Genomic DNA, 22,500 nt, shown 5'->3' with positions numbered 1-22,500 from the left:
ATACACATGGGCACAGGGGTGCAGGATGCTGTTGCATGCTGGGAACTGTGTGTTTGCTGTGCTGTTTGCGACGGCTGTTTGGGTGCCGTTGGTCGCAACTGCTACTGGATCGGGTGCGACGATCACCTTCACACGCAATGATCTTGTGACCATGAGCATCAACACATCGTTCTCGCTCTTGCCACAGCACGAGTGGCTCGTGCAGCCGGTCCAGGATGCCATCAACGCTGTCGCAGCCACGCTCAAGGGTGCGTGTGTGTGTGTGTGGGGGGGGGGTGTGTGTGTGATGAAGATGGTCACTGTTACCACTGCGTTTTGCTCGATGTTGTGAAACTACAAACGCACACGCACACGCACACACACACACACACAGCAAGCACACATGCATGTGCACATGCACAAACGCCAAGCCCTCACCTCTTCCATTGCATGCACAGTGCTGCCAGAGAACAAGAGACGATTTGTCTGGGAAGGCAGGATTACATGTGATGGCCAGGGTGAAACTGCGACCGTGTCGTGCACAGGACCTGGTGACCTCGACGTCCCTGCCAGCCACACAACCTGTGGTAGCAGCCACATGCTTCGCACGGACCTCGCCCTGTACGTCGTGGAGCGGGACTGCGGCGCCAACACAGCAAGCAGCAGCGACAGCACGTCACCGCCCATCCTGGCGTCTGCAGCCGTCTGTCGGCGAGGGCATCGCACGGGTCGCCCGACAGCTGGCGTCGTTCGCCTGTGCTCAACCTACCTAGCATCTCGTTCACCGGAACGCAGCGAGCAGTGGGACGTCGCACGACTCGTCCTGCACGAGCTCGTGCACGTCCTTGTGTTCGATCCATCCTCCATGTTCAGATACTTGCGGTGCGACACGGGGCAGAACGCCAACACAGGCAGAGACGTGGGCAGCACCGCCGATAATCCAGCCACCAGCATCCTTGGCGGCAACGGCAACGGTAACGAGGGTCCCATGAGCAGGCAGGAAGGCGCAGTGACGCAGAACATCACGTGCGCGCCATACAGCGTCGGCACCGGTGGGCTGCCAACCCTCGACGGCGTGTTGGCGCGAGTCAGTGGGGTGGGCCTGCTCGCAACGCCCCGGGTACAGGTTACTGCTCGCCGCCACTTTGGCTGCACATCGACGAACGAGGCGCCGGTGTTTGGGCTGCCGCTTGAAATGGAGGGGAGCGGAGATGGCGTGGCAAGCTCGGCTGCTGGACGGCGGCATTTTGAGGAGCGCGTGCTCGGTGGCGGGGAGCTGCTCGGACCGCGGTGGGAGGGCGCAGATAGGGAAGACGCGCGCCTCTCGACCTTCGTCACGGCACTGCTGGCGGATTCGGGGTGGTACTTTCCAGTTGACGTGGGGTATGCTGTGCAATGGGGCGCCGGCGATGGGTGTGGCGTGATACAGCCTGGCGTGTGCCTTCGTAGCCCTACACCTGGCCACTGCCCGGCAGCAAACGCGACCGTGTGCCACCCTAACGGACGACACAAGGCCCGCTGCACAATCACCCCGTTTTCTGACGAATGCCCCATCCCCGTCGTTGTCCAGGACGGCAGCTGCCAGTACCCCCACACTGGCTCGGCACTGTCGACAACACGGCCGCTCGCATCGATTGCCATCCAAAGCACCGCCTCGCGATGTGTGGACGCTATCGAAACACCCATCACATCAGACACAACAGCCACACCACGGCTGCCAACAACCAGCAGCATGCTGTCCTCCGTCCCCACGTGTTTGCAGTTCGCATGCTTGGGTGGCAGGCCCTATTTCACCGCCAATGCGCACGCAGCACCCACGCGGGCGCAGCAAGAACAACAATCCCCCAGCAGTAGCAGCAGTGACAGCGGTGACACTCGGGGTCGAGCATCGCGAGCGTGGCTGCACGCCGCCTGCCACAACAGAACACGCGCACTGCTCTTTACATCTGTCTCATTCACGTGTCCGCTGTGGGGAGCAGAAGAGTGCGAGGGGCACTGGACACAGCGACAAAGACATACACTCTCGTTGACAGTGACAGCAGCTTCAAGAAGAACAGCAGCATCAGATGAAACAGAGGCAGCGAGCACGCACACGAGCACGCACATGAGCAGCAGCAGCAACAGCAGCAACGCGTTCGCTGGTGTCGACCATGTGCGAACACTGGTCGAAGCAGCCTTCAACGTGAGTCGCGTCGTCAACGCCAGCGACGGCAGCAACAGCAGCGGCGGCAGCAGCACCATGGGTCGCGTCGATAGCGACACGCCGTGCAGAGAACAGTGGTATGTGCTGCCGGGTGCAAGTCAAGATCATGCAGTGGTGTATGTTGTGGACGGAAGTGGGGCTGATGGGTGCGTCGACCTCGACACAGCCACACAGCGGCTGATGGCATTGGTGGCAACCGCGCCAACCCTCAGTTACGCGACAGACGACCCACGACACCGCCCCTCCCGAGGTGCAGCCAGCAGCGCGTGGCGGTGGGCGCTGGTGGGCGTGGTTGGCGCGTGTGTGGTGGGAGTCGTGGCGGTGGTCGTGCGATGGCAGCCGCCGTCAGCGTACCACACGTTCACGCCACGCGTGTCAGAGGTGGTGGTGGGACATGACGTTAACAGTGACGAGAGCACAGTGGTGGCGAAAAGGGGTGGCTCCGCCAGGACGGCCACTGGCATCAGCAGCATCAGCATGGGGAGCACGTCCAACAGCGGCAGCAGTGTGGGTTGGGCAGGCACGACGGGTGGCTGTCACGTGGCTGACAAGGCCACAGATGGAGACAGTCGTGGACCCACGGACATGGGAGCGACGGGTGCTGCGGGTGGAGCAACGGCAATCCTGGGCTCGACAACAGCAAGGCAGGCGTGGATCTGAACTGTTGCGCTGCAAATGGAGGGTGAGCAGACGCACATGCCGCACACGCGTGCACCCATGTGTGCGTGTGTGTGTGTGTGTGTGTGTGTGTGTGTGTGTGCGTGCGTGTGTGTGTGTGTGTGTGTATGTGTGTGTGGCGGCGAGAAGCAACAGCGCCATCACACCACCGCTCGCAAGTCCACAAGCGCCAGCAGAGGATGCCACGCTCTGCGCATTGATGATGATGTACAGCCTGTCATGTAATGAAATGAAGCAAACAATGACCAATCAACCAAGCAATTGCAACTGCTATTCAGCCAGAAGAACAGCACACACACACACACGAGGAACTCACACACACACACACGAGAAACTCACAACGAGGAAGGAGACACTGTAACAACGCACAGCACCAACACACAACACGCAAGCACAGCTCCATTCTACGACGAAGACAAGCCACAAGCGACACCAAGAATGCAAGGGAAACACCACACGTGCACGCACGCAAGCACGCACGCACACAAGCACACACACACACATACACACACACACACACCCGCACGCATACGGGGCCATCATTCGCTCTTTGTGGCGGTGTTCTTCTTCCGTCGTTTGCGGTCCTTCTTCTTTAGTGCGTTCATGTTCGCTCGCAGCAGCGTTGCGTACTCCTGCGCACGATGTTACGGCAGGACGAGAAGCCACAACACAAGGGCCAGGGGGAAGGAGTTGGGGAAGTGAGACGAGTGCCCGTGACCTGACAAGCACACACACACACGCACAGACACGCACACACGCACAGACACGCACACACACAAAATCACATGAAGCGTGGGTTGGTTGCCGCACAGACTGACCTCTGAAAAGTCCTCAATCTCGTCCACACGAACCTGCAGAGCAGTTGGTGGCGTGACAGAAGGAAAGCATGAGGAGATTTGATGTGGCGGCAATGGCAATGCGGAAGCACACAAGTTCAAAGAGAAGAAGAAGAGGAGAAGAAGAAGAGAAGAAGAAGCATGGACACACAAGTGTGGCCACATGTGCGTGGGATGCATCCAACGCACCACTGTGCTGATTTTCTTGGTTCCGAGCGTTGCGCGGTACAAGCAGGCGGGGACGCCTTGGGTCTCCTCGATGGGCACGCGCATGCCGGGGTTCTTTGACTTGCTTCGTTTGCTCTTGGGTTTTGGAACAGACGTCACTGCAGCACAACAAGAAAGGTGCATGTACACAAGAGAGACAGAGAGTGTGTGTGAGTGTGGCTGTGAGCAAGTGTGAGTGTGTGCGTGTGTGTCTGTGTAGAAAGTCGGCAACGGGGGGGGGGGGATATTACGGGGAGATACACACACGCGCGCACGCACATCAGCACACGCATGCACCAGCACATCAGCGCGCACACACACGCACGCACATGATGTCGCACCCACAAGCACACACACACACACGCACGGTTCTTGACGGTGATGCAGACGCGGCTGGACTCCTTTTCCCTTGCCTTCTCAAACAGGCCCACGAGCTCCGACAGGAACTTGGGGACACACGTGTACAAGTACAAGCCATGAGACAGCAGCAGTCACACAAACACACACACACACACACACACACACACACACACGCATCGCAAGCAGATGCAGAAGCAGCCGACGCAGCAGCAGCAGCATCAGCAGCGTGTCGGCGGTATCCGCACACAACCTCCCACACCTCACCTGTTCTGAGCTGAGCCGTGGCATCGTCGTTGTCTTCTTGGGCTTTTGCTTTGCGGCAGAGGGCGACAGATCACAAGCAGCGACACACAGAAATATAGTAGTAAACTGAATTCAGTCAACCTTCATTTTTCCAACACAACACAAACAACCACACCTTCCAAGAAGACAACACCACGACAACAACACAACAACACGACCACCAACAACACCATCCCACCACCCTCCCACCACGCTCTGAGATGGCAAGTAGGCAGCTGGGCGCCGAGGATGGAGCGCGGTCCATTCGTCGTTCAAAGACAAAGCGTAACTCCGTGATTGATGTGCTGAGCGATGGCCGCCAGGGCGTTACCATGGCGGATGGCTCCCAGTACGTTGGCAGCTGGCAGGATGGCAAGTTCCATGGGCAAGGGGAGCTGGTGACGGCGGACGGCACGCGGTACAAAGGGTCGTTCGAGAACGGCAAGTTCCACGGCGTCGGCGTGCTGGAGACAAAGGCGGGCTCATACCAAGGGTCCTTGCAGAACAACCGCATGCACGGCCTGGGCAAGTTTGTGGCAAAGGATGGCAGCTCCTACGTCGGCAACTACGTCAATGGTGAGAAGAGCGGTAGCGGCGAGCTCACCTCCCCTGACGGCTCCGTGTACAACGGCGAATTCAAGGTCTGAATTTGGCCAAAGAAATAGCAGGGGTGTTGTTGTTGTTGTTGCTGGTGTTGTTGGTGGTGGTATTTGGTGCATGCACCTGTAGCCCAGCTTTGGTTGTGTTCTGTGCGTTTGCGTTTGTGTGTGTGTGTGTGTTGAGCGCACGCTTGGGAAGTGCTATTGGCTTGAAAGTCTCCAGTTGCTTGACCGTGCTCACAAGGGATATAACTGTACACACACACACACACACACGCACGCACGCACACACACACACACACAAAACACTCCAGGCGGACATGAAGCATGGGCAAGGGAAGCTGGTTGCAGCAGACAAGTCCGTGTACGAAGGTAAGCTCGTCCCTTCCACGCTCTGGATGAAGGGAGCTCAGGCGACTTCATGCATCGAAATATGCATGCCTCCACGCTCATGCACACATGTACTCATACACACATGCGCATACACATCGGGCCCCGCGCACGCAGGCGAGTGGCGGTCCAACAAGAAGCACGGAGAAGGCACCATCACGTTTACAAACGGCACGACGTACACCGGTGGCTGGGAGGATGACGTGTTCCACGGCATGGGCACGCTGAAGCGACCCGACAGCGTGTATCAGGGCAGCTTTGTCAAGGGCGTTGTGGAAGGCCGTGGCGTGCTCAAGGCTGCCAACGGCGAGCAGTACGAAGGAGAGGTCAGCCTTGTCGGTGGAAGTGTGTGTGTTTGTGTGCTTGTGTTGCTTGTGTTGTGTGTTTGTGCTTGTGTTTGTGTTTGTGTGCTTGTGTGTGTTTGTGTGCTTGTGTGTGCTTGTGTGTTGTGTGTTGTGTGTGTGTGTGTGTGTGTCCTTCTTGTGATTGTGCACCACCAATATCAGGTTGCGATGAATAGCAGCATTTCACGTCATATCAAGCTTACTGTTTGGTGCTCACGCTACGATTTGGTGCTCATGCTTCACACGTCGCCGATTATGATCCGCCTGTGCCAGTTCAAGAACAACAAGCCGAGCGGAAAGGGCACCATGGTTTATGCGGAAGGCGTCGGAAAGTACACGGGAGGTGCGTGGATGGATGGATACGTCCACACGCAATGCAACAGCAACTCCTTTTCTTTGGCAGCGTCTTGATCACACAACGTTTCACTTTGCATGTGCAAACGTATCTGACACACACACACACACGTACACACACACACACACACACACGCACTCACCACACACACGCACACTCACCACACACACGCACACACACGCGCACACTCACACTGCTGCGCACGTGTTGTGTGCAGGGTTCCTGAACGGCCTGCGGGAGGGCGCTGGGGAGTTTCACTGCACAGACCCGCACTACGTTGAGTTCTCGTACACGGGCGAGTGGAAGAATGATGTGCGACACGGCACAGGGACGCTCACCTTTCCTGATGGCTTCTCCTTTCGCGGAACCTTTGAGAACGGCCGTCCCATCTCAGGTGCCGTGCGTGCATATGTGCATATGCTTGTGTGTGTGTGTGTGTGCGTGTGTCTGTATGCGTGCGTGCATATCCTTGTGTGTGTGCATGCATGTACGCATGTGTGTGTGTGCGTGTGTCTGTATGCGTGCGTGCATATCCTTGTGTGTGTGTGCATGCATGTACGCATGTGTGTACATGAGTGTGTGCGTGTGTCTGTATGCGTGCGTGCATATCCTTGTGTGTGTGTGCATGCATGTACGCATGTGTGTACATGAGTGTGTGCGTGTGTCTGTATGCGTGCGTGCATGTGCTTGTGTGTATCTTGGTCTCACGACATAGAAACACTCATGTGCACGCCCATCCACAGGCACGTTCCGTAAAGGCGACTTGACAAAGGAGTATCAAGACGATCCAAAGTTCCACAAGTTTCTTGGACCAACCTCAAACCCAGCCGGCTGGGAGGTGTGTGTATGTATGTATGTTTGTATGTTTGTTTGTTTGTGTGTGTGTGTGTGTGGTTGTGTGTGTATGTGTGTGTGTTTTATTATGTGTGTGTGTGTGTGTGTGTGTCTGTGTCTGTGTGTGTGTGTGTGTGTGTGTGTGTGTGTCCTTCTTCGCTTCCTCACCTTCCTCCCCCTCCCACATCCTCTGCCCCTCTCGCACACCCACTGACTGGTGTTGCTCGTCTTCATTGGCGCAGATGGCGCTGTTGAAGATCATGCAGCACTGGCACCAAACGGCTTCCTCCTAGGCGCGGGGCCACGCGTACATGCGTGCGTGTACGTGTTTTAGAACGTGTGTGGCGTGGTGAAGTGAGATGTGCTCCGCAGAAGTTGTATGTTGTTACACTTGTGCTCTGTATGTGTGTGCTTACAGGCGGCCTCTGCTCGCTGTTGCTACGGGGCCAGCAGTATTGACCTCTCAACCCAAAGTAAACAGCCCATAGACGCAACCCACCCACGGCACCCCTTGCCTTGCTAGCAACAAGCCCACCAAGTTCAAGCAGCAAGCCAATCAGAGGTCACATGTCACATCACATCGCTGTGAAACCAAGCACAGCAGCACAGCAGCACACACTCGTCTTGCCGCGCCAAAACTTCAAAAGCGCGCATTGCCCAATACAGCAGCAACAGGCAAGCGCAGGCTCCAATCATCATCACACATCATCATCATCGTCAAGCGACAGCGGGCACTGGTGGACGAAAGGGCAGGATGCCGGGCAAGGAACTCTGCGTCGTCGTGGCAGCAACGCTGCAGTGGGGTATCGGCAGGGATGGCACGCTTCCATGGAAGCTCAGGTCTGCTGAACAGTGTGTGTCTGTGTGTGTGTGTGTGTGTGTGTGTGTGTGTGTGTGTGTGTGTGTGTGTGTGTGTGTGTGTGTGTGTGTGTGTGTGTGTGTGTGTGTGTGTGTGTGTGTGTGTGTGGACTTGTACTAGGAGCTGCGCTCACTCACGCGCCTTTATTGTGTGCGTGCGTGTGTGGATGGCGAGCAGGGGGGATATGAAGCACTTCCGCAAGGTGACAACCGAGGCTGCACCAGGTTCGTCACAGGCAAGACATGACAGTGGTCGTGCTGGTGATGCTGGGAGAGTGAGTGGTCACCTGTGGTGATGACATGTGGTGGCATGGGCGCCATGCACATGTCGCTTGGCTCTCACACGTGCGTGCATATGCCACTGACTGGTGCGCTTGGGTCTGGTGTAGGCAAGCGTAATGCCGTGATTGTCGGGCGTGCCACGTACGAGTCCATCCCAGAGAAGTTCCGTCCACTCAAGAACCGATGGAACATCGTCCTCTCCAGCAACACGGCCTTCAGGTGTGCGTGTGTTGTGTGTGTGTGAAAGTGTGTGTGTGCGTGTGTGTGTGTGTGCGTGTGAAAGTGTGTGTGTGTGTGTGAGTGTGAGTGTGTGCATGTGTGATCGTCGACGTGTGTGTGTGAAAGTGTGCTTGTCACTGGTTTACGGGTACTTGCACCGTCGCCACATCGCAGGGCACTGTACTTACACTCAGTGTCGCTGTGTGTTGATGTGATTGTGTTCCAGGGATTCGCTCCCAGCTGATGTGGCCTCATGCTCCAGCTTCGAGGACGCCGTGAGGCTCTGTCAGGACAAAGAGGTGCGCCCGGTTCCTCCGCCTGCTCGCTCCCTCAGTAGTCACTGATCAAGTTTACAACATCTATTGACACAGGCGGCTGGCAGAGACAGCGTTCACCATTACAGCACACACACACACACACACACACACACACACACACACACACACACACACACGACGCACGCATGCACACACGCGCGCATGTGTGAACACATGGTGCTCCCAATTCTCCCGCGTGCAGGACATTGACAGGATCATGGTGATTGGCGGCGCACGCTGCATCAAGGTGCGTGAGCGTTGCGCCATGTGCAGTGTTGCGCCAGCCCGCGTGTAACACTTACACGGACACGATCTGCAATGCATGTCACACATACACACGCATACACACACACACACATGTGCACAAACACATACACGCACGCACACACACACGCATACACATGTACAAACACACATACACATACACATACACATGTACACGCACACATACACATACACATACACATGCACACACACATACACACACAGGAGGCGCTGCAGAGACCGGACTGCCAGCACATCTTCTTCACGCGGGTGAAGGCGGAGGTGCCATGCGACACGTTCATCGAGCCCATCGATGACAAGACCTTCCAGGAAAACCCAGCGTTCCCCAAGGTGCTCAAGAGAGGGAAGGGAGAGCGAGGGGTGTATTCATGCGGTGCGTGTGCGCATGTGCATCTGTGTGCGTGGGTGTCTTTTTCTCAGCGATGCAAAGTGCTGCCTTGGACCTCGCTCAACCATACATCAACAACACACAATCGTTCACATGCAGGTTGAGCTGGAGGAGGAGGGCATTCCATATGAGATTCTGCTTCTCTCCCGCAAACCACCGTCCATCGTGGACTGAGCTCCACTCGCCCTTCAACGCGATGCGCACGTGCATGTGCCCCCTTTCATCCTGCCCGTGCCCTGACACGCCAGTGCTGTCTTGGACGCAAGCCTTGTTACACATCCTTTGGTTCATAAACGACGCTCCCTCAAACAAGCAAACACGCAAGCATGTATTCAACAAGCACCGCAAGAACCACAATACAAACAGCCCAACAAGATACAGCGACAAGCAAACAAACACAAACAAACAAACAAACAAAACACACACACACACACACACGCGACGGTGGCTGGTGCTTGCGTGCTACTCATCGTCGTCGTCTTCGTCATCAGAAAGGACAATTCGCTTGTTTGCTTTCGGTGCCGCGCGCGGCGCTGCTCTTCGCTCCACCCGCTCAACCTCCTCCTCCTGTCACGTGCACACACACACGCACACACACACACACACACACACACACACACACACACACACACACACACAACGAAGACGGCGGCGTGAGCATGAGCGGTGAAGACGCAGTGGAAGCAGCGTGCATGTTGGAGCGAATGCATGGTGCATGTCCTGTACATGGGTGGCGTGCATGGAGGGGGGGGGGGTGCTTACGTCGGCAAGGAAGTCATCATCATCCTCCTCCTCATCTTCGTAATCGTCTTCGTCGTTGTCGTAATCCCCGGCCTTGACGGCGTTGATGCTCCACTGGAACATACGTTCACAGAAAACACGCGCGCGTGGTTGTATGCGTGGTTGTGTGTGTGTTGTTTGTGTATGTGTGTGTGTTGTTTGTTTGTGTATGTGTGTGTGTGTGTTGTATGTGTGTGTTGTGTGTTGTTCAGAAGAGAGCATGATGTACGTGAGTACAGCAAGCACACACTCACGCACAATGCTTCACACAACACAACACAATAAAATGGTACCCCTCCTCACCCCGTCGACCACATCTCCTCCGCTCTGCTACCATCCCCCCCCCCACCCTTATCCCATCACACCCAATCTCATCACACCACCACCGCCACTGCGACCGACCCCGTATTCGCCCTCGAGGTCCTTGACAGTGAGCGACGTCTTGGCCTTCTTGCGCCGTCGCAGCTCCCTGTTCCGCTGCCGAATCGCCTCCTGCTCCTCCTTGATCGCCTTCTGCTTCGCCTTCTCGGGATTCTCGCTCACCACCGTTGTCTTCGTGCGTCGCACGGCCCGCGAGTGCGTCTTCACGCTGTGCATCAGCCGCTGCTGCGTGCGTCCGCTCAGCGTCGCCGCCTTAAACGTCAGCCGCTGCTCAAACGGTGCGCGCGCCTCATACCCCGACCCGTCCTCCCGCGTCTGCAGCAGCTGCTGCACGGGCCCGCCCGCACCGAGGTCTGTAAGCACGACGTCGTGCACCTCGTCGCCGAGGATGAGGGACATGCTGTTGTCGTTCCAGCGCACCAGCCGCGCGTTGGACTCCATCGCGCCGTCGTCGTTGCGCCGCCACCGGATCGTGTTCTCCAGCTGCAAGTTGGCACGGCAGAGAATGAGAAGAGGGGGGGGGGACGGTTGCAGTGTTGGTGATGTTGGTGGTGGTATTGGTGATGATGGTGGTGATGGTGATGGGGGTGATGATGCGGTGATGAGATAAGGGGATTTCAAGAAGTGCCACGCACTCACTTATCACTGAAATCACTCCTTCTTGCAGTCACGCACAAGTGCACGCGCACACGAGGCAAGAGCATGTATGGCGGGGCGCGCTGCTGTACCCTGAGCTTGACGCGGCGACGGCCAAGGTCGTCCATGACGTGCGACTCCTCGTTCTCCTCTGCCGTAAACGTCTCAGCATCAAACGGCCTGCAGGTGGTGGTAGCGGAGGTGGTGAGGAACATGGTATGATTGGTACAACGCACGTGTCATCGCGCGTGTTACACGCACACGGCATGCAGTCACAAACAGCCAGCCAAATTGGCCGATAGAGGCGCGAACACACACGCACACACAAACACACATCAACACGCACACACAAACACACACGTACACACACACACACAAACACACACATACACACACATACACATCAACACACTCGTGAACTAGCAAACATGTTCATGTCAAAATGCATGGAAACACGGTCGCGCGCAAACGGACTTTGGGTTGATGCTGATGAAGTTTGGCATCTTGGCGAGGTAAATCTTGGAGCCAATGTGCTTGAGGAAACATGGTGCGTACACCGGGTCGCGTGGCTTCAGCACAGGCGCCTCGTCCTCGCCAGTCATCATCATCGTCTGCGACCCGCCCATACCAAACGCATTGGTGTCGTCGTCGTCATCCTCGGAGACATCGCCAATCAGATCGCGCGCACTTGCGGCAGGCGCTGACTCGGCAACAGGCGACGGGCTGTGCATGGGTGGTGTGTGTGTGGGGGGGGGGAGGATGAGGTCTAGAGTGCAGTGCATGGGTGCGCGGGCAACCTGCAAATCAATGAGAGACATGCACGCGCACGCGCGCACACACACACACACACATACATACACGCACGCACGCATACACACTCGTACCTCAGTGCAGGTGTAGGGGAGACAGGCCTGTCCTGGTCTTTGTTGCTTGGTTCTTGGGTGGCTTCTGCTTGCGCTTGCTCGTCATCTTCCTCTTCATCGCTCTCCAGAGGGCCCACGGCCTTTGTCGAGGGTTTCTTCATCGCCACATCATCATCGTCATCGTCGCCATCGTCGTCATCGTTGAAGAGTGCCTCCAGCGTCTCGGCTGTGAACGTGGCAATGATGTTGGGAAGCAGAGAATGGACACGGTGTGGGACAATGGGTGTGTGTGTGTGTGATTGCGTGAGATCATATGAGCGTGTGAGTGTGTGTGTGTGTGTGAGTATGAGTGAATGTACTTGGGTGGGTGTGCGTGCATGTTCAGTGGGGCACGTAAGAGCGGGCAACTGCAAGTTAAACCCTTACGCGACCACACCAGGACACTTCCTCACATTGAGCAAACGTACATTCCTGCTGAGCTGGTGAAGTTACACACACGCATACACATACACACTCGCACTGTAAAACTGACAACAAGGCACAATGGCACCTTCCCACGCACACGCACGCACCGCTTTGCTTGCTGCTGGACTCTGGTGCTGTAGCTGTATCCGTCGTCGCACCGGCATCGTGTTCGCTGTTCTCTGTGTCAGCTTCTGTTGTCGACGCTTGGTCACCACTGTTGTTCTTGTCGTTGTCGGCGGTTGTCGCAGCACTTGCTGCACTATCTGCAGCCTCCTGTGCACGACTTGCCTCTGCAGCCTCCTGTGCACCACTGGCCTCTGCACGCTCCTTTCCCTCTTCGCTCATGCCCGTCGTCCTGCCCTCGTCCTCAGACATCATCGTGGTTGGTTCCCGTGCAGCGAGCGAGCGCCTTGTTGCTGTTCGTTGTTTGCAGAGACGAAAATCACGGGCATCCTTCACAAATCGTCATTATCTGCCGTGGAATTGGGAGGACGTCGCACCAACAACAAGCAAACGAGCAAAAGAAGCAAGCAAGGTATGTGTCACATCATGTGCCACCACCGCTTCCTCCTCCAACTTTGTTGGACTTCTGCCTGGCTTGTGGCTTGCTCAACTCACGGCTCTCCTGTTCTACCATGCGGTCTGCTTCTCAAGTTACACACACACATACACACGTATGCACACCACCAAAACTTCCACTCACACCCTTGCACACAAACTTTCAAACAAAACACTCGCACATGTTCAAACACACACACACACAAACAAACACACACACACACACACACAAACACACACACACACACACACACACAAACAAACACACAAACAAACAAACAACCGAAAACACCCATTGCAGGGAGTCAGGCCCTTTGGTTGCGCTCAACGGCCATGATGGACGTTGGCTTCGCAGACCAGCAGCCACCGCATGACGGTCTGCATGGCCAGCTGCTGGGTGCGCAGCTGGAGCTGCCCAAGAACGGAACATGCAAAACGCTCGTGTTCGGCCGCAGAGGAAAGGTGGACTGGTTCTTGCTCGGCATCGGCATGTTCCAGCTTCTCGGGTTTGCCTTCATCATGCTGTATCAGTACTTGAAGAAGATCAAGGCCGTCAAAGGCCTGCCGGTGACGGGCAACCTCACCATGTTTCCGGCCTACATGCGCATCATGTGGGCGTTTGGGCTCACAATCGCCTTCTTCCTGGGCGGAAACCTGTACTTCAACACCCGCCCGTTCATCGCCGACTACGCCATCGAGGAGGCCGTGTATTGGGGCGTGGCCAACTGGATCTACCACACCGTCGTGGACGGCATCCTCATCTTCCTTTGCTTTCGCGGGTCCGGCATACGCAGCTTGCGCAACGCTGCCATCGTCTCCGCGGTCGTCGGCTTTGTCTACGGCGTCGGCACCACGCTGGCCTTGCTCGCATCCCACTGGGCACCCCACCACGACCTCGACTACGGCCTCGCCGTGCAGCTGTCCACGGAGGGCTTGCTCCTTGTCATGTACCTCATCGTACTCTTTGCGCCGTATCGTGTCCTGTACCGGCGTCCGGCGGCCATTCTCTACGCCGGGTGCTGGTGCATCTACAGGCCCATCTACATGACCACTCTCGTCCTCATGTACCTCAACGTCGACGCCGGCTTCTGCCTCTACGGCGCCATCACCACCTTCGCGTGGAACGCCGTCAAGCCTGGCCTCATCTACTTCACCCTGCAGCGCGACCAGCGGTACTGGGTCGGGTCCTTTGCCACTCGGCAGAGCACGCTCCGGGGCAGCACAAGGGCCACCAGCAGTAGCCGCGAGTCGCTTGCCACGGGAAAAGGAGGAGGTGGTGGTGGCGGTGGCGGTGATGAGGATGACGAGGAGTGCCCGCTGCTGCCCATGATGCAAGGCGACCAGCTGGACGATGTTGCCGCAAGTGCGCTCGGCAGATACATGGACGTGGTTGGGGACATGTGCCCAATGATCGACATGGCAAACCTCAAGTTCCAGAAGCTGGAAGACAACATTGCGCCAGAGGAGGTGCTGAAGCGGCGGCTGCTGGGCGCGGGCGGAACGGGCCGCGTGTACCGTGGCGTGTACGAGGGCAAGGACGTTGCAATCAAGATGCTGTATTGCATACAGCTGGAGAAGGACACCATTCGCAACTTCTGCCTGGAAAACAGCCTCCTGTGCACCATTCGCCACCCAAATGTCGTGCAAGGCGAGGGCGTGTGCGTCGCTCCACCGGCAATTGCCTCCGTCATGGAACTCTGCTCAGGTTTGGTGTCTTTGGCCAGGTGGTGGTGATGGGTGGTGGAAGGTCGTGGTGATGGTGGTGGTGATGGTGACGGTGGTGATGGTGGTGATGGTGGTGATGATGATGGTGATGATGGATGGTGACTTCAACTGCAAGCGATCACTCCTCCGTTCATACACACATGCAAGAATTCACTCTTTCACATCTGCCTACGGCTGCCTGCGGCTGCCTGCGGCTGTCTGCGGCTGTTTACATGTGTGTATGTGTGCGTGTGTTTGCGTAGGCAATCTGCTTGAGCTGTTTGGGATGCAGCGGCGGGATAAGCAGCTTGCCGACTGGGACGTGCGCCTCAACATGGCCATCGACTGCTGTCGCAGCGTCGCCTGCCTTCATCGCCTTGGTAATCGTCTGTGTGCACATGTGTGTCCGTGTGTGTGTCCGTGTGTGTGTATGTGTGTGTGTGTGTGTGTGTGTGTGTGTGTGTGTGTGTGTGTGTGTGTGTGTGTGTGTGTGTGTGTGTGTGTGTGTGTGTGTGTGTGTGTGTGGCTGTGTGTGTGTTTGTTTTTGTCATCTGTGCCCCATTTTCAACACCCTCCCTTTCCCAACACACGCAACATGCCCATGCAGGCCTTGTGCATTGCGACATCAAGAGCTGCAACTTCCTCGTGTGCCAGGAGAGCGTCAGCAAGTGGACAAACCGCGATGTGCTGCTGTGGCTCAAAACAATGGGTGAGCAGGTCGCACGCCACCACGCTTTGCTGCGGCTGCTCGTCTCTCTCGGTCCCTCTGTGCGTGTGCGTGTGTTTGGTTGTTTGTGTGGTTTTTTGTCTGTCTGTCTGTCTGTCTCCCTCTCTCTGTTTCTCTGTACCTCACATACACTTGAGCTTGGTCATGCGTGCTCACACACGCATCCATGTCGCAACTCCCTCTCGCGGTTCTCTCCCATGTGCACTCGATACGACACGTCAACTACAACACGTCCCCGCTCACCGCTCACGCATCCCCTCCCATGCATCGCCTCAGGGTTGGACGACTTCGTTCCGGATTTTCGCCGCGCGGGCACGTGCGGGTGGGGAACGGGCCCCCACAACCCTGGCCTGCTGCAGCTTGAGCCAGCACACCTACGCACGGTCGTGAGCACGCGGCGGCAGCAGCTGGCGTCATATCCGCACCTCGTACGGGAGGTGAAGGAGCTGCGTCGCTACATCATCAGGTGTCAACACGTAGGGAGTGTTCTGTGTGTGATTGTATTTGTGTGTGTGTGTATGTATGTGCATGTGTGTGTATGTGTATGTATGTATGTGTGTATGTGTGGTGCTGTTGCACAACGATTTCAGGCACGTGTGCGTTGCACATTGCGCATGTTCATCCCGTCCCCGTCTCCCCTCACCTGTGCTGGCTGCGCCTCAAAACCCAGGCGTCGACAGGGCGCGCTGGTGAAAATCACCGATTTGGAGCTAAGCCGTGACACGTGTCGTTTTTACGGCGGGTGAGATGCAAACACACATGAGGTGGTTCGAGGAAGGATGCTCTGTTGTGGATGCACTGTCATGCTGAATGTACTTCTTGCAGAGGTAAGACGTGCCAAATTGCTGCTGCCTTCTGCCCCCTGCATCCAATACGCACACGCACACAGACACACACAGACACACACGCACACACACACACACACACACACACACACACACACACACACACACACACACACACACACACACACACACACACGGACGCGCACAAACGCACAGACGCACATATACACTTCCCTCACCCTCCATGTGTGTGTGTGTGCATTGTGGACAGGAAACGGACGACCCCACGCCGCCATTCGCGCTCGCACAGCATTGACGGGAGCGCTCTGCTGCTGCTGTCCCGCTCCCCATCCGCCATGGATACGGGCACGACCAACACCAACCGCAACGACGACAACAACAACACCAACAGCAGCAACAACGACACAGCTGGTGGTGGCCGCGCCCTGAACGTGGCGGATATGGCGCCGTCGTCGCTATCGTCGTCGGGCGTGGGCGATCGGCAGTCGAGGGATGTGCGCCAACGCGGACGTGTACACAGGATGCCTGCACTTGCTGGCGGTGACGGCACGAGTGTCGATGACGATGACGATGGGGATGGGGATGAGGACGGCTACGATTATGGCGGTGGGATTGAAGTTGTTGGTGTGACGCGAGCACATGACGATCAGCAGCCCAATGACAAACAACAACAACAGCAACAACAACAGCAACAACAACAACAACAGCAACAACAACAACAACAGCAACAACAACAACAACAGCAACAACAACAACAACAACAACAACAACAGCAACAACAACAACAACAACAACTACAACAACAACAACAACAACAACAACAACAACACGCTGCGTTGGATGCGGTTGGCTCTGCACACCACAATGGTAATGCAGGAAATGAGGAAACACGTTGTTAACCTTTCCTTTGCGGTGCTGCTGGCAGTAGTCGTATTTAACTGAAATGTATGGGAAATGGCCACAATAAACCCAAGAGAAGGGCTGCGTTTGAACACAGCGTTGAGGGGGGGGGGGGAGGGTGTGCGGTTCAAAGCTGCTGCGGCCTCTCTTTGATGTCAACGTTGCATGGTGTTGGCTGGCACACGGGGGGGTTTACTGTTGAACAAAAGAAAAGCAAATGCAGCCATCATCCATTGACAACTAACCAACAAAGGCAGTGTTCAAGGCCATCATCGTACACATGGGCGCGCCAAAGACAACACAGTACACGCACGACAGAAACAAGGACACGCACACCATACCAATCACCCAAATCCACCACGTGCATCACAACAACAAGCGACAGGCACACCCCCCCCCACACAGGTTGATGTGCATGGGCGCACGTGTGTACGTGCGGTGGTGCCTATTGTGCGCGGGCGTGTGCCGCGGCCTCGACAGCGCGCTTAGCGGCGTCATCAAGGTCCGTGGCTGTGATGATCGGAAGACCAGACTCCTTCAGCACCTGGCGTGCCTTCTCCACGTTTGTGCCTGCAGGGCGTGTTATGGTTGATATGTGTATGTGTATGTGTATGTGTGCGTGAGTGTGCATGCGTATGTGTGCATGCGTATGCGTGTTGAGTTGTGGGTGGATTGCGAACAGTCACGTGAACACGTGTGCATGAGTGTGCTGTCAAAGCTCCCGCATCACACCGCGACACGATGCAAGGTCAGCTGCAAACGTATAACTTGGACCCCTACCGCACCTTCAAGACGGACAACGAGCGGAACTTGCAGCTCCACGTTCTTGCACGCGCTGACAATGCCGTTGGCAATGGTGGCGCAGTTCACAATGCCGCCAAAGATGTTCACAAGGATGGCCTCAACTTGCTTGTCGCCTGTCAGGAGCTTGAATGCGCTCGTCACCTGAGATGGGTGTACATGGGAGGGGTGAGGAGAGGTGTTGGTGACGTGGGAGGTCATGGTGAATGGGGTATCGCTGCGCAGAAGCGAGGACGAAGATGCTACTGGACTGGAATTTTCAACGACAGCGCATCCAGCACACGCACAGCCCTCACCCCCACTCCAGCCAGCACTCGGCTCGTTTGTCCCCGATTGTCTTCCTTCACCACCACAGCTCTTCACCACCAAGACCGCAATCACAATCACAACCACCACAGCTCCTCACCACCAAGACCACAACCACCGCACCATGTCCTCTGTGACGCCGCCGCCGCAGTCGAGGAAGTTTGCTGGCTCGCCGCCGTGCAGCTTGATGATGTCCATCGTCGCCATCGCAAGCCCGGCCCCGTTCACTGCAGCGGCAAGGCGCGAGGCGCGGTGGGCAGAAGGGAGAGCGTATGTGTGCGAGTGTGCTTGAGTGAATGAGACAAAAGAAGACAGGGAGACAAAGACAGACACACACACACACATACAAACAGAACAAAGACACAGCAGCCACACACACATACACACACACACACAAACAGAACAAAGACACAGCCACACACACACACACACACACACACACACACACAGACAGACACAGACACAGACACAGACACACACACACACACACGCAGCCACACCGCATCACCATCCAACCCCAACCCCCAACCCCCAATCCCAACCCTCGTTCTGCTTTCGAACTGCGGGTGGGCACGGACCGAGGCAGGCGATGTTGCCGTCCATGCCAATGTAGTTGAGGCCGTGCTTGTCGGCCTCGACGTCGCGCGGGTCCTCCTCCGTCGTGTCGCGCATGGCAAAGATCTCCTGCTGCCGGAACGCCGCGTTGTCGTCAAAGTTGATCTTCGCATCAAAGCACACGACTGGGCACGTTGGGATTTGTCATTGGTGCGGTTTGGAGTGTGAATTGATGTGGTTGGTGTGGACGTGTGAGGGTGGGCAGTGGCAGTGGCGAAGCTGGAATTGAACAGATGAGCAACAGCGCGTGCACACAAAGGGCAAACCAACCACACATTCGAACAAACAGAACCCAACTGTGCAATCACACAGATTGTAGACATTGGACGCTCTACATGTGGCTGCAGGCAACGCACCCTGTCCGTCTGGGGTCTCGGCAAAGGGGTTGATCTCGACCTGCGTTGCGTCGACGGCGAGGAAGAGCTCGTACAGCTTACGCATCTGCTCCTTCGCCTGTTGAGGACCAAGAGGGGGCGATGGAGTGGAACAGGAATTGGTGGTGGGGGGAATGTGAGTGGAATGCCTTAGACGTGGTAAGAGGGTGTCAATCACACGCTCACTACTGACTGGCATGCACCTAACATGTAAAGAGAACGCGATACAAAGCTTGCATACACACGCACGTACATGCACATACGCACACGTACACGTGCAGGCACGCGTGCACCTGCGACCACGTACGTCATGGAACTGCTGGCCCTCGAAGCGCAGGTTGATAGCAAGGCGGTCGAGCTGCTCCTCAGTCACGCCCTTGACAATGTCGATTGGCTCCTTGAAGATGAGCTCTGGGGTTTTGGCGGCAACCTCCTCAATGTCCACGCCGCCCTCGGGAGAGGCAACCATCACGGGCCCGTTTGAGTCGCGGTCCATCAGGATGGCAAAGTACGTTTCCCGCGCAATGTCCAGCGCCTCGGCAACCATGAGCTTGCTCACAAGCACACCGTCGGGCGGGGTCTGCTTCGTCACGAGCTTGTAGCCCAGCATCTGGCTGGCATACTCCTTCACCTGCTTAGGGCTGCGCACGTGCGTGCGAGCACAAGGGAAAGAGAATGGGGGAGGTGAGCAGTGAGCAGTGAGCAGTAGCAGGGGGTGGAGAGGGGATGTACGCTGGTGCAAGCTGGCAGCGAGGCACATACACAGATGTAACACCAGTTCCACGGCTGCATGCGTGTGTGCGTGCACGCATGCATGCAGTCAGTTGACAGTTGAGGGCAGTTGGGAGAAGATAGTGACGCGACAAAAAGCAACAAGAGACAGCGTGCACGCGACTGACTCTGTGGTGAGCTTGACGCCGCCCTGAAGCCCGCTGCTGAACGTGCCCTTGCCGCGACCACCAGCGTGCACTTGTGCCTTGAGCACGTACTCGCGCGCCGCTATCCCGACAAACACCAGCGACAGCAGCGGGAAAGGGGCCCGGTTACGTTGATGCGGTTGTTTCGAGTGTGAGCGTGAGTACATTCATGTGTTGGGAGTGTGAGTGAGTGCGTGTGTGTGTGTGTGTGTTGATGTGTGTGTGTGTGTGTGCGTTGATGTGCGTGTGTGTGCGTGTGTGTGCGGGTGTGTTGATGTGTGTGTGTGTGTGTGTGCGTGTGTGTGCGTGTGTGGTCGGTTATGTGCGGCAGGCGTGAGCAGTGCAGTGCACAAACCAAGATCACGGGCGCCTTCCTCGGCTTGTTCGGGTGTCTCTGCAAATCGGAAACGCTGCACTGTCACGCCGTGCTTCTGCATGAGGCCTTTGCTCTGGTACTCGTGCAAGTTGAGCTGACGGACCTGTGGTGTTGTTGGGTGGGCGTTGGAGCGGGCGATGAGCGTTGGAGTGGTCGACCATGGCAGCGACGTAGAGAGACCATGAGCACAGTGAAAACTTAACAGGGAGCTGTGAAAAAGGGGGGGGGGGAGACTGTGCAGAAAGAGTACACACAAGCATTTGGTTGACGCAGGAGGTGTTCACGACAGCAGTGCAAGCGGCACAGGAACAACAAAGGCCACTCTTTGTGAGCCAACCTGAGTGACTTGGCGGGCGAGGCTGCGGCACGCCCGGTGGCCACGAAGCATCATCATGACGACGTTGAAGGGCTTTAAGAAGGGTGTTGTTCTGGACGCGGCTAAACTTGAGTTGAATGCTGGTGGGTGGAGGAGATACGACAGGCATGTTGACCAACGCAGTGGATGTAAGCCAAGATAAGACGGTCCACAACGTGAGAGAAGGAAGGGTGTGTGTCAGAGTGTGTGAGTGTGTGAGTGTGTGAGTGTGCGTGACAGGGTGAGATACACAGAGCACACATGCACACGCGTGCACACACACGCTTCTTGCAGGCACACCACAAGCAAGCATTCATTCACTGGCTGGCTGGCTGGCTCGTTGTTGCTTGCGCGCATATCCGTGCTTGCGTCCTCACCTCGGTTTGCAAATTGCACCACACAAAATGCAAGCAAGCACGACTGCACTTTATGCTGTTGGGTACGATATCATGGAGGGGGACCCAAGTGCCAAATCGGCGACCCGAGTGCCAAATTGTGGGAGTTTTGAGCACTGTGTCAAGACATTCCCAAGAACCGCTGCACCTGACGACGGCACATGTTGCAGCGCTGAATTGCACTTGCAAAGGCCCCCTCCAACCACCCGCCAACTCGCGCTTCCTTCTTGAAACGGCCATTTCCCACTGCACACCACCACCCAAAATGAGCGCGACCTTGACGAGGCAATGTCCCCACGTCGCTTGCAGCTTCACTGAGGCCACCGGCAATGTCTCACGGCTGATCGACCACATCAAGGTCACACACGACCTCACCGAAATCCCATCCCTTCTGGCCTTGGTGCAAGTTGTCAACGTTGGTAGTGGTTCTGGTCCTCACCGCTGCGAGAAGTGCAACAAGACGTGCAGGTCTGTTCGACACCTCAAGGATCACATTCGAAAGTCAAAGGCGCATGAAGACGAGTACAAGGTACTTGCCCGCGCTTGCCTCTGTCCCCCAATGCCTGTTTTATGTTGGCGCTGCCTTTGCTGGCACAGCCACACAACCTTTTTGTGCTCACAACTGGCACACACTTGCATGTTGCGTTGCATATGCTGTTCACAACAGACGAGGGACACGTTTGTTTGCGTGAACTGTGACTGTGGCGGGTTTCCGAGCTGCGCACAGCTTGTGGCACATATCCAAAGCAACCATCCTTCATACCATGAAACGGGTGCGTCCTTTGCCGCCTTTGACTGCTCTCGTGTTCTCGTTCATGTCACCCTGGTTTCTGTGTGCTTGTGTGTGTCGGGCCACATACATGCGCATCCGATGCACCCCTCCCACTCATTCACGCCCATCGCTGTGCTTGTGTCAGTGGTGGATATGCGCCATTTCAGAACCCTGAACGCCTTCGCGGCGTGGCTGCTCGATGAACAGGAGACGACATATGCGTCCTACACGAATGAGCCATGGACTGATCTCAAGCGGAGGACACCAACAACCTGGGGTGCGCTGCATTGTTGTTTTAGGGTGCTGTGACCTTCGTTTGCCTGTATCTTGATGTTCCTTTTTTTTTGTTGTTC

General features: G+C 56.4%; 9 protein-coding genes across 9 annotated transcripts in view; 6 read left to right on the top strand and 3 right to left on the bottom strand.

Moving 5' to 3' along the window:
* The window catches only part of PTSG_02281 (uncharacterized protein), a gene marked incomplete at its 3' end in the record, with an annotated part of 2,926 nt that extends 84 nt beyond the window's left edge, over nucleotides 1-2,842 (top strand). The window contains exons 1-2 of the mRNA XM_004996713.1: nucleotides 1-248; nucleotides 438-2,842. The exon at nucleotides 1-248 is cut by the window's left edge and continues 84 nt beyond it. Coding sequence (XP_004996770.1) covers nucleotides 26-248; nucleotides 438-2,842 — 2,628 coding nt within the window. The 5' untranslated portion in view covers nucleotides 1-25. The remainder of the gene's footprint in view (nucleotides 249-437) is intronic.
* A 224-nt stretch (nucleotides 2,843-3,066) lies between these two features.
* Nucleotides 3,067-4,626, bottom strand: PTSG_02280 (uncharacterized protein). Its single transcript, XM_004996712.1, has 5 exons — nucleotides 4,528-4,626; nucleotides 4,271-4,349; nucleotides 3,886-4,022; nucleotides 3,679-3,711; nucleotides 3,067-3,492 (listed from the first exon to the last, which is right to left on the bottom strand). Exons 1-5 carry the CDS (start codon nucleotides 4,549-4,551, stop codon nucleotides 3,400-3,402), a joined length of 366 nt encoding a protein of 121 aa, XP_004996769.1. The 5' UTR covers nucleotides 4,552-4,626; the 3' UTR covers nucleotides 3,067-3,399.
* A 40-nt stretch (nucleotides 4,627-4,666) lies between these two features.
* Nucleotides 4,667-7,561, top strand: PTSG_02279 (MORN repeat-containing protein). Its single transcript, XM_004996711.1, has 7 exons — nucleotides 4,667-5,186; nucleotides 5,459-5,516; nucleotides 5,652-5,860; nucleotides 6,152-6,221; nucleotides 6,451-6,627; nucleotides 6,977-7,071; nucleotides 7,310-7,561. The coding sequence occupies exons 1-7, from the start codon at nucleotides 4,767-4,769 to the stop codon at nucleotides 7,358-7,360; spliced, it is 1,080 nt and encodes a 359-aa protein (XP_004996768.1). The 5' UTR covers nucleotides 4,667-4,766; the 3' UTR covers nucleotides 7,361-7,561.
* Nucleotides 7,562-7,695: 134 nt separating this feature from the next.
* On the top strand, nucleotides 7,696-9,786 carry PTSG_02278 (uncharacterized protein). Its single transcript, XM_004996710.1, has 7 exons — nucleotides 7,696-7,907; nucleotides 8,104-8,150; nucleotides 8,315-8,426; nucleotides 8,653-8,725; nucleotides 8,946-8,990; nucleotides 9,233-9,358; nucleotides 9,516-9,786. The coding sequence occupies exons 1-7, from the start codon at nucleotides 7,822-7,824 to the stop codon at nucleotides 9,588-9,590; spliced, it is 564 nt and encodes a 187-aa protein (XP_004996767.1). The 5' UTR covers nucleotides 7,696-7,821; the 3' UTR covers nucleotides 9,591-9,786.
* Nucleotides 9,683-12,992, bottom strand: PTSG_02277 (uncharacterized protein). The gene is made up of 7 exons (XM_004996709.1): nucleotides 12,649-12,992; nucleotides 12,098-12,302; nucleotides 11,688-11,936; nucleotides 11,306-11,393; nucleotides 10,599-11,060; nucleotides 10,179-10,271; nucleotides 9,683-9,983 (listed from the first exon to the last, which is right to left on the bottom strand). Exons 1-7 carry the CDS (start codon nucleotides 12,917-12,919, stop codon nucleotides 9,879-9,881), a joined length of 1,473 nt encoding a protein of 490 aa, XP_004996766.1. The 5' UTR covers nucleotides 12,920-12,992; the 3' UTR covers nucleotides 9,683-9,878.
* A 28-nt stretch (nucleotides 12,993-13,020) lies between these two features.
* On the top strand, nucleotides 13,021-16,276 carry PTSG_02276 (TKL protein kinase; the record flags this gene model as incomplete). Its single annotated transcript, XM_004996708.1, has 6 exons — nucleotides 13,021-13,076; nucleotides 13,401-14,804; nucleotides 15,067-15,183; nucleotides 15,411-15,512; nucleotides 15,807-15,996; nucleotides 16,201-16,276. The coding sequence occupies exons 2-6, from the start codon at nucleotides 13,433-13,435 to the stop codon at nucleotides 16,274-16,276; spliced, it is 1,857 nt and encodes a 618-aa protein (XP_004996765.1). The 5' UTR covers nucleotides 13,021-13,076; nucleotides 13,401-13,432.
* A 395-nt stretch (nucleotides 16,277-16,671) lies between these two features.
* PTSG_11863 (uncharacterized protein) lies at nucleotides 16,672-16,997 on the top strand (the record flags this gene model as incomplete). Its single annotated transcript, XM_004996707.1, has 2 exons — nucleotides 16,672-16,942; nucleotides 16,990-16,997. 2 exons carry the CDS (start codon nucleotides 16,672-16,674, stop codon nucleotides 16,995-16,997), a joined length of 279 nt encoding a protein of 92 aa, XP_004996764.1.
* Nucleotides 16,998-17,345: 348 nt separating this feature from the next.
* PTSG_02275 (Suclg2 protein) lies at nucleotides 17,346-21,397 on the bottom strand. Its single transcript, XM_004996706.1, has 10 exons — nucleotides 21,358-21,397; nucleotides 20,963-21,081; nucleotides 20,605-20,728; nucleotides 20,232-20,331; nucleotides 19,640-19,973; nucleotides 19,315-19,411; nucleotides 18,922-19,083; nucleotides 18,467-18,570; nucleotides 18,022-18,181; nucleotides 17,346-17,806 (listed from the first exon to the last, which is right to left on the bottom strand). Exons 2-10 carry the CDS (start codon nucleotides 21,017-21,019, stop codon nucleotides 17,682-17,684), a joined length of 1,263 nt encoding a protein of 420 aa, XP_004996763.1. The 5' UTR covers nucleotides 21,020-21,081; nucleotides 21,358-21,397; the 3' UTR covers nucleotides 17,346-17,681.
* A 243-nt stretch (nucleotides 21,398-21,640) lies between these two features.
* On the top strand, nucleotides 21,641-22,456 carry PTSG_02274 (uncharacterized protein; the record flags this gene model as incomplete). Its single annotated transcript, XM_004996705.1, has 3 exons — nucleotides 21,641-21,904; nucleotides 22,043-22,148; nucleotides 22,293-22,456. The coding sequence occupies 3 exons, from the start codon at nucleotides 21,641-21,643 to the stop codon at nucleotides 22,454-22,456; spliced, it is 534 nt and encodes a 177-aa protein (XP_004996762.1).
* Between the last annotated feature and the right edge of the window lie 44 nt (nucleotides 22,457-22,500).

This window comes from Salpingoeca rosetta, assembly GCF_000188695.1.
Source record: "Salpingoeca rosetta unplaced genomic scaffold supercont1.5, whole genome shotgun sequence".
NCBI lineage: Eukaryota > Choanoflagellata > Craspedida > Salpingoecidae > Salpingoeca > Salpingoeca rosetta.
Note: the sequence above shows the minus strand (reverse complement) of the source record. Positions and strands in the feature narration are given on the sequence as shown.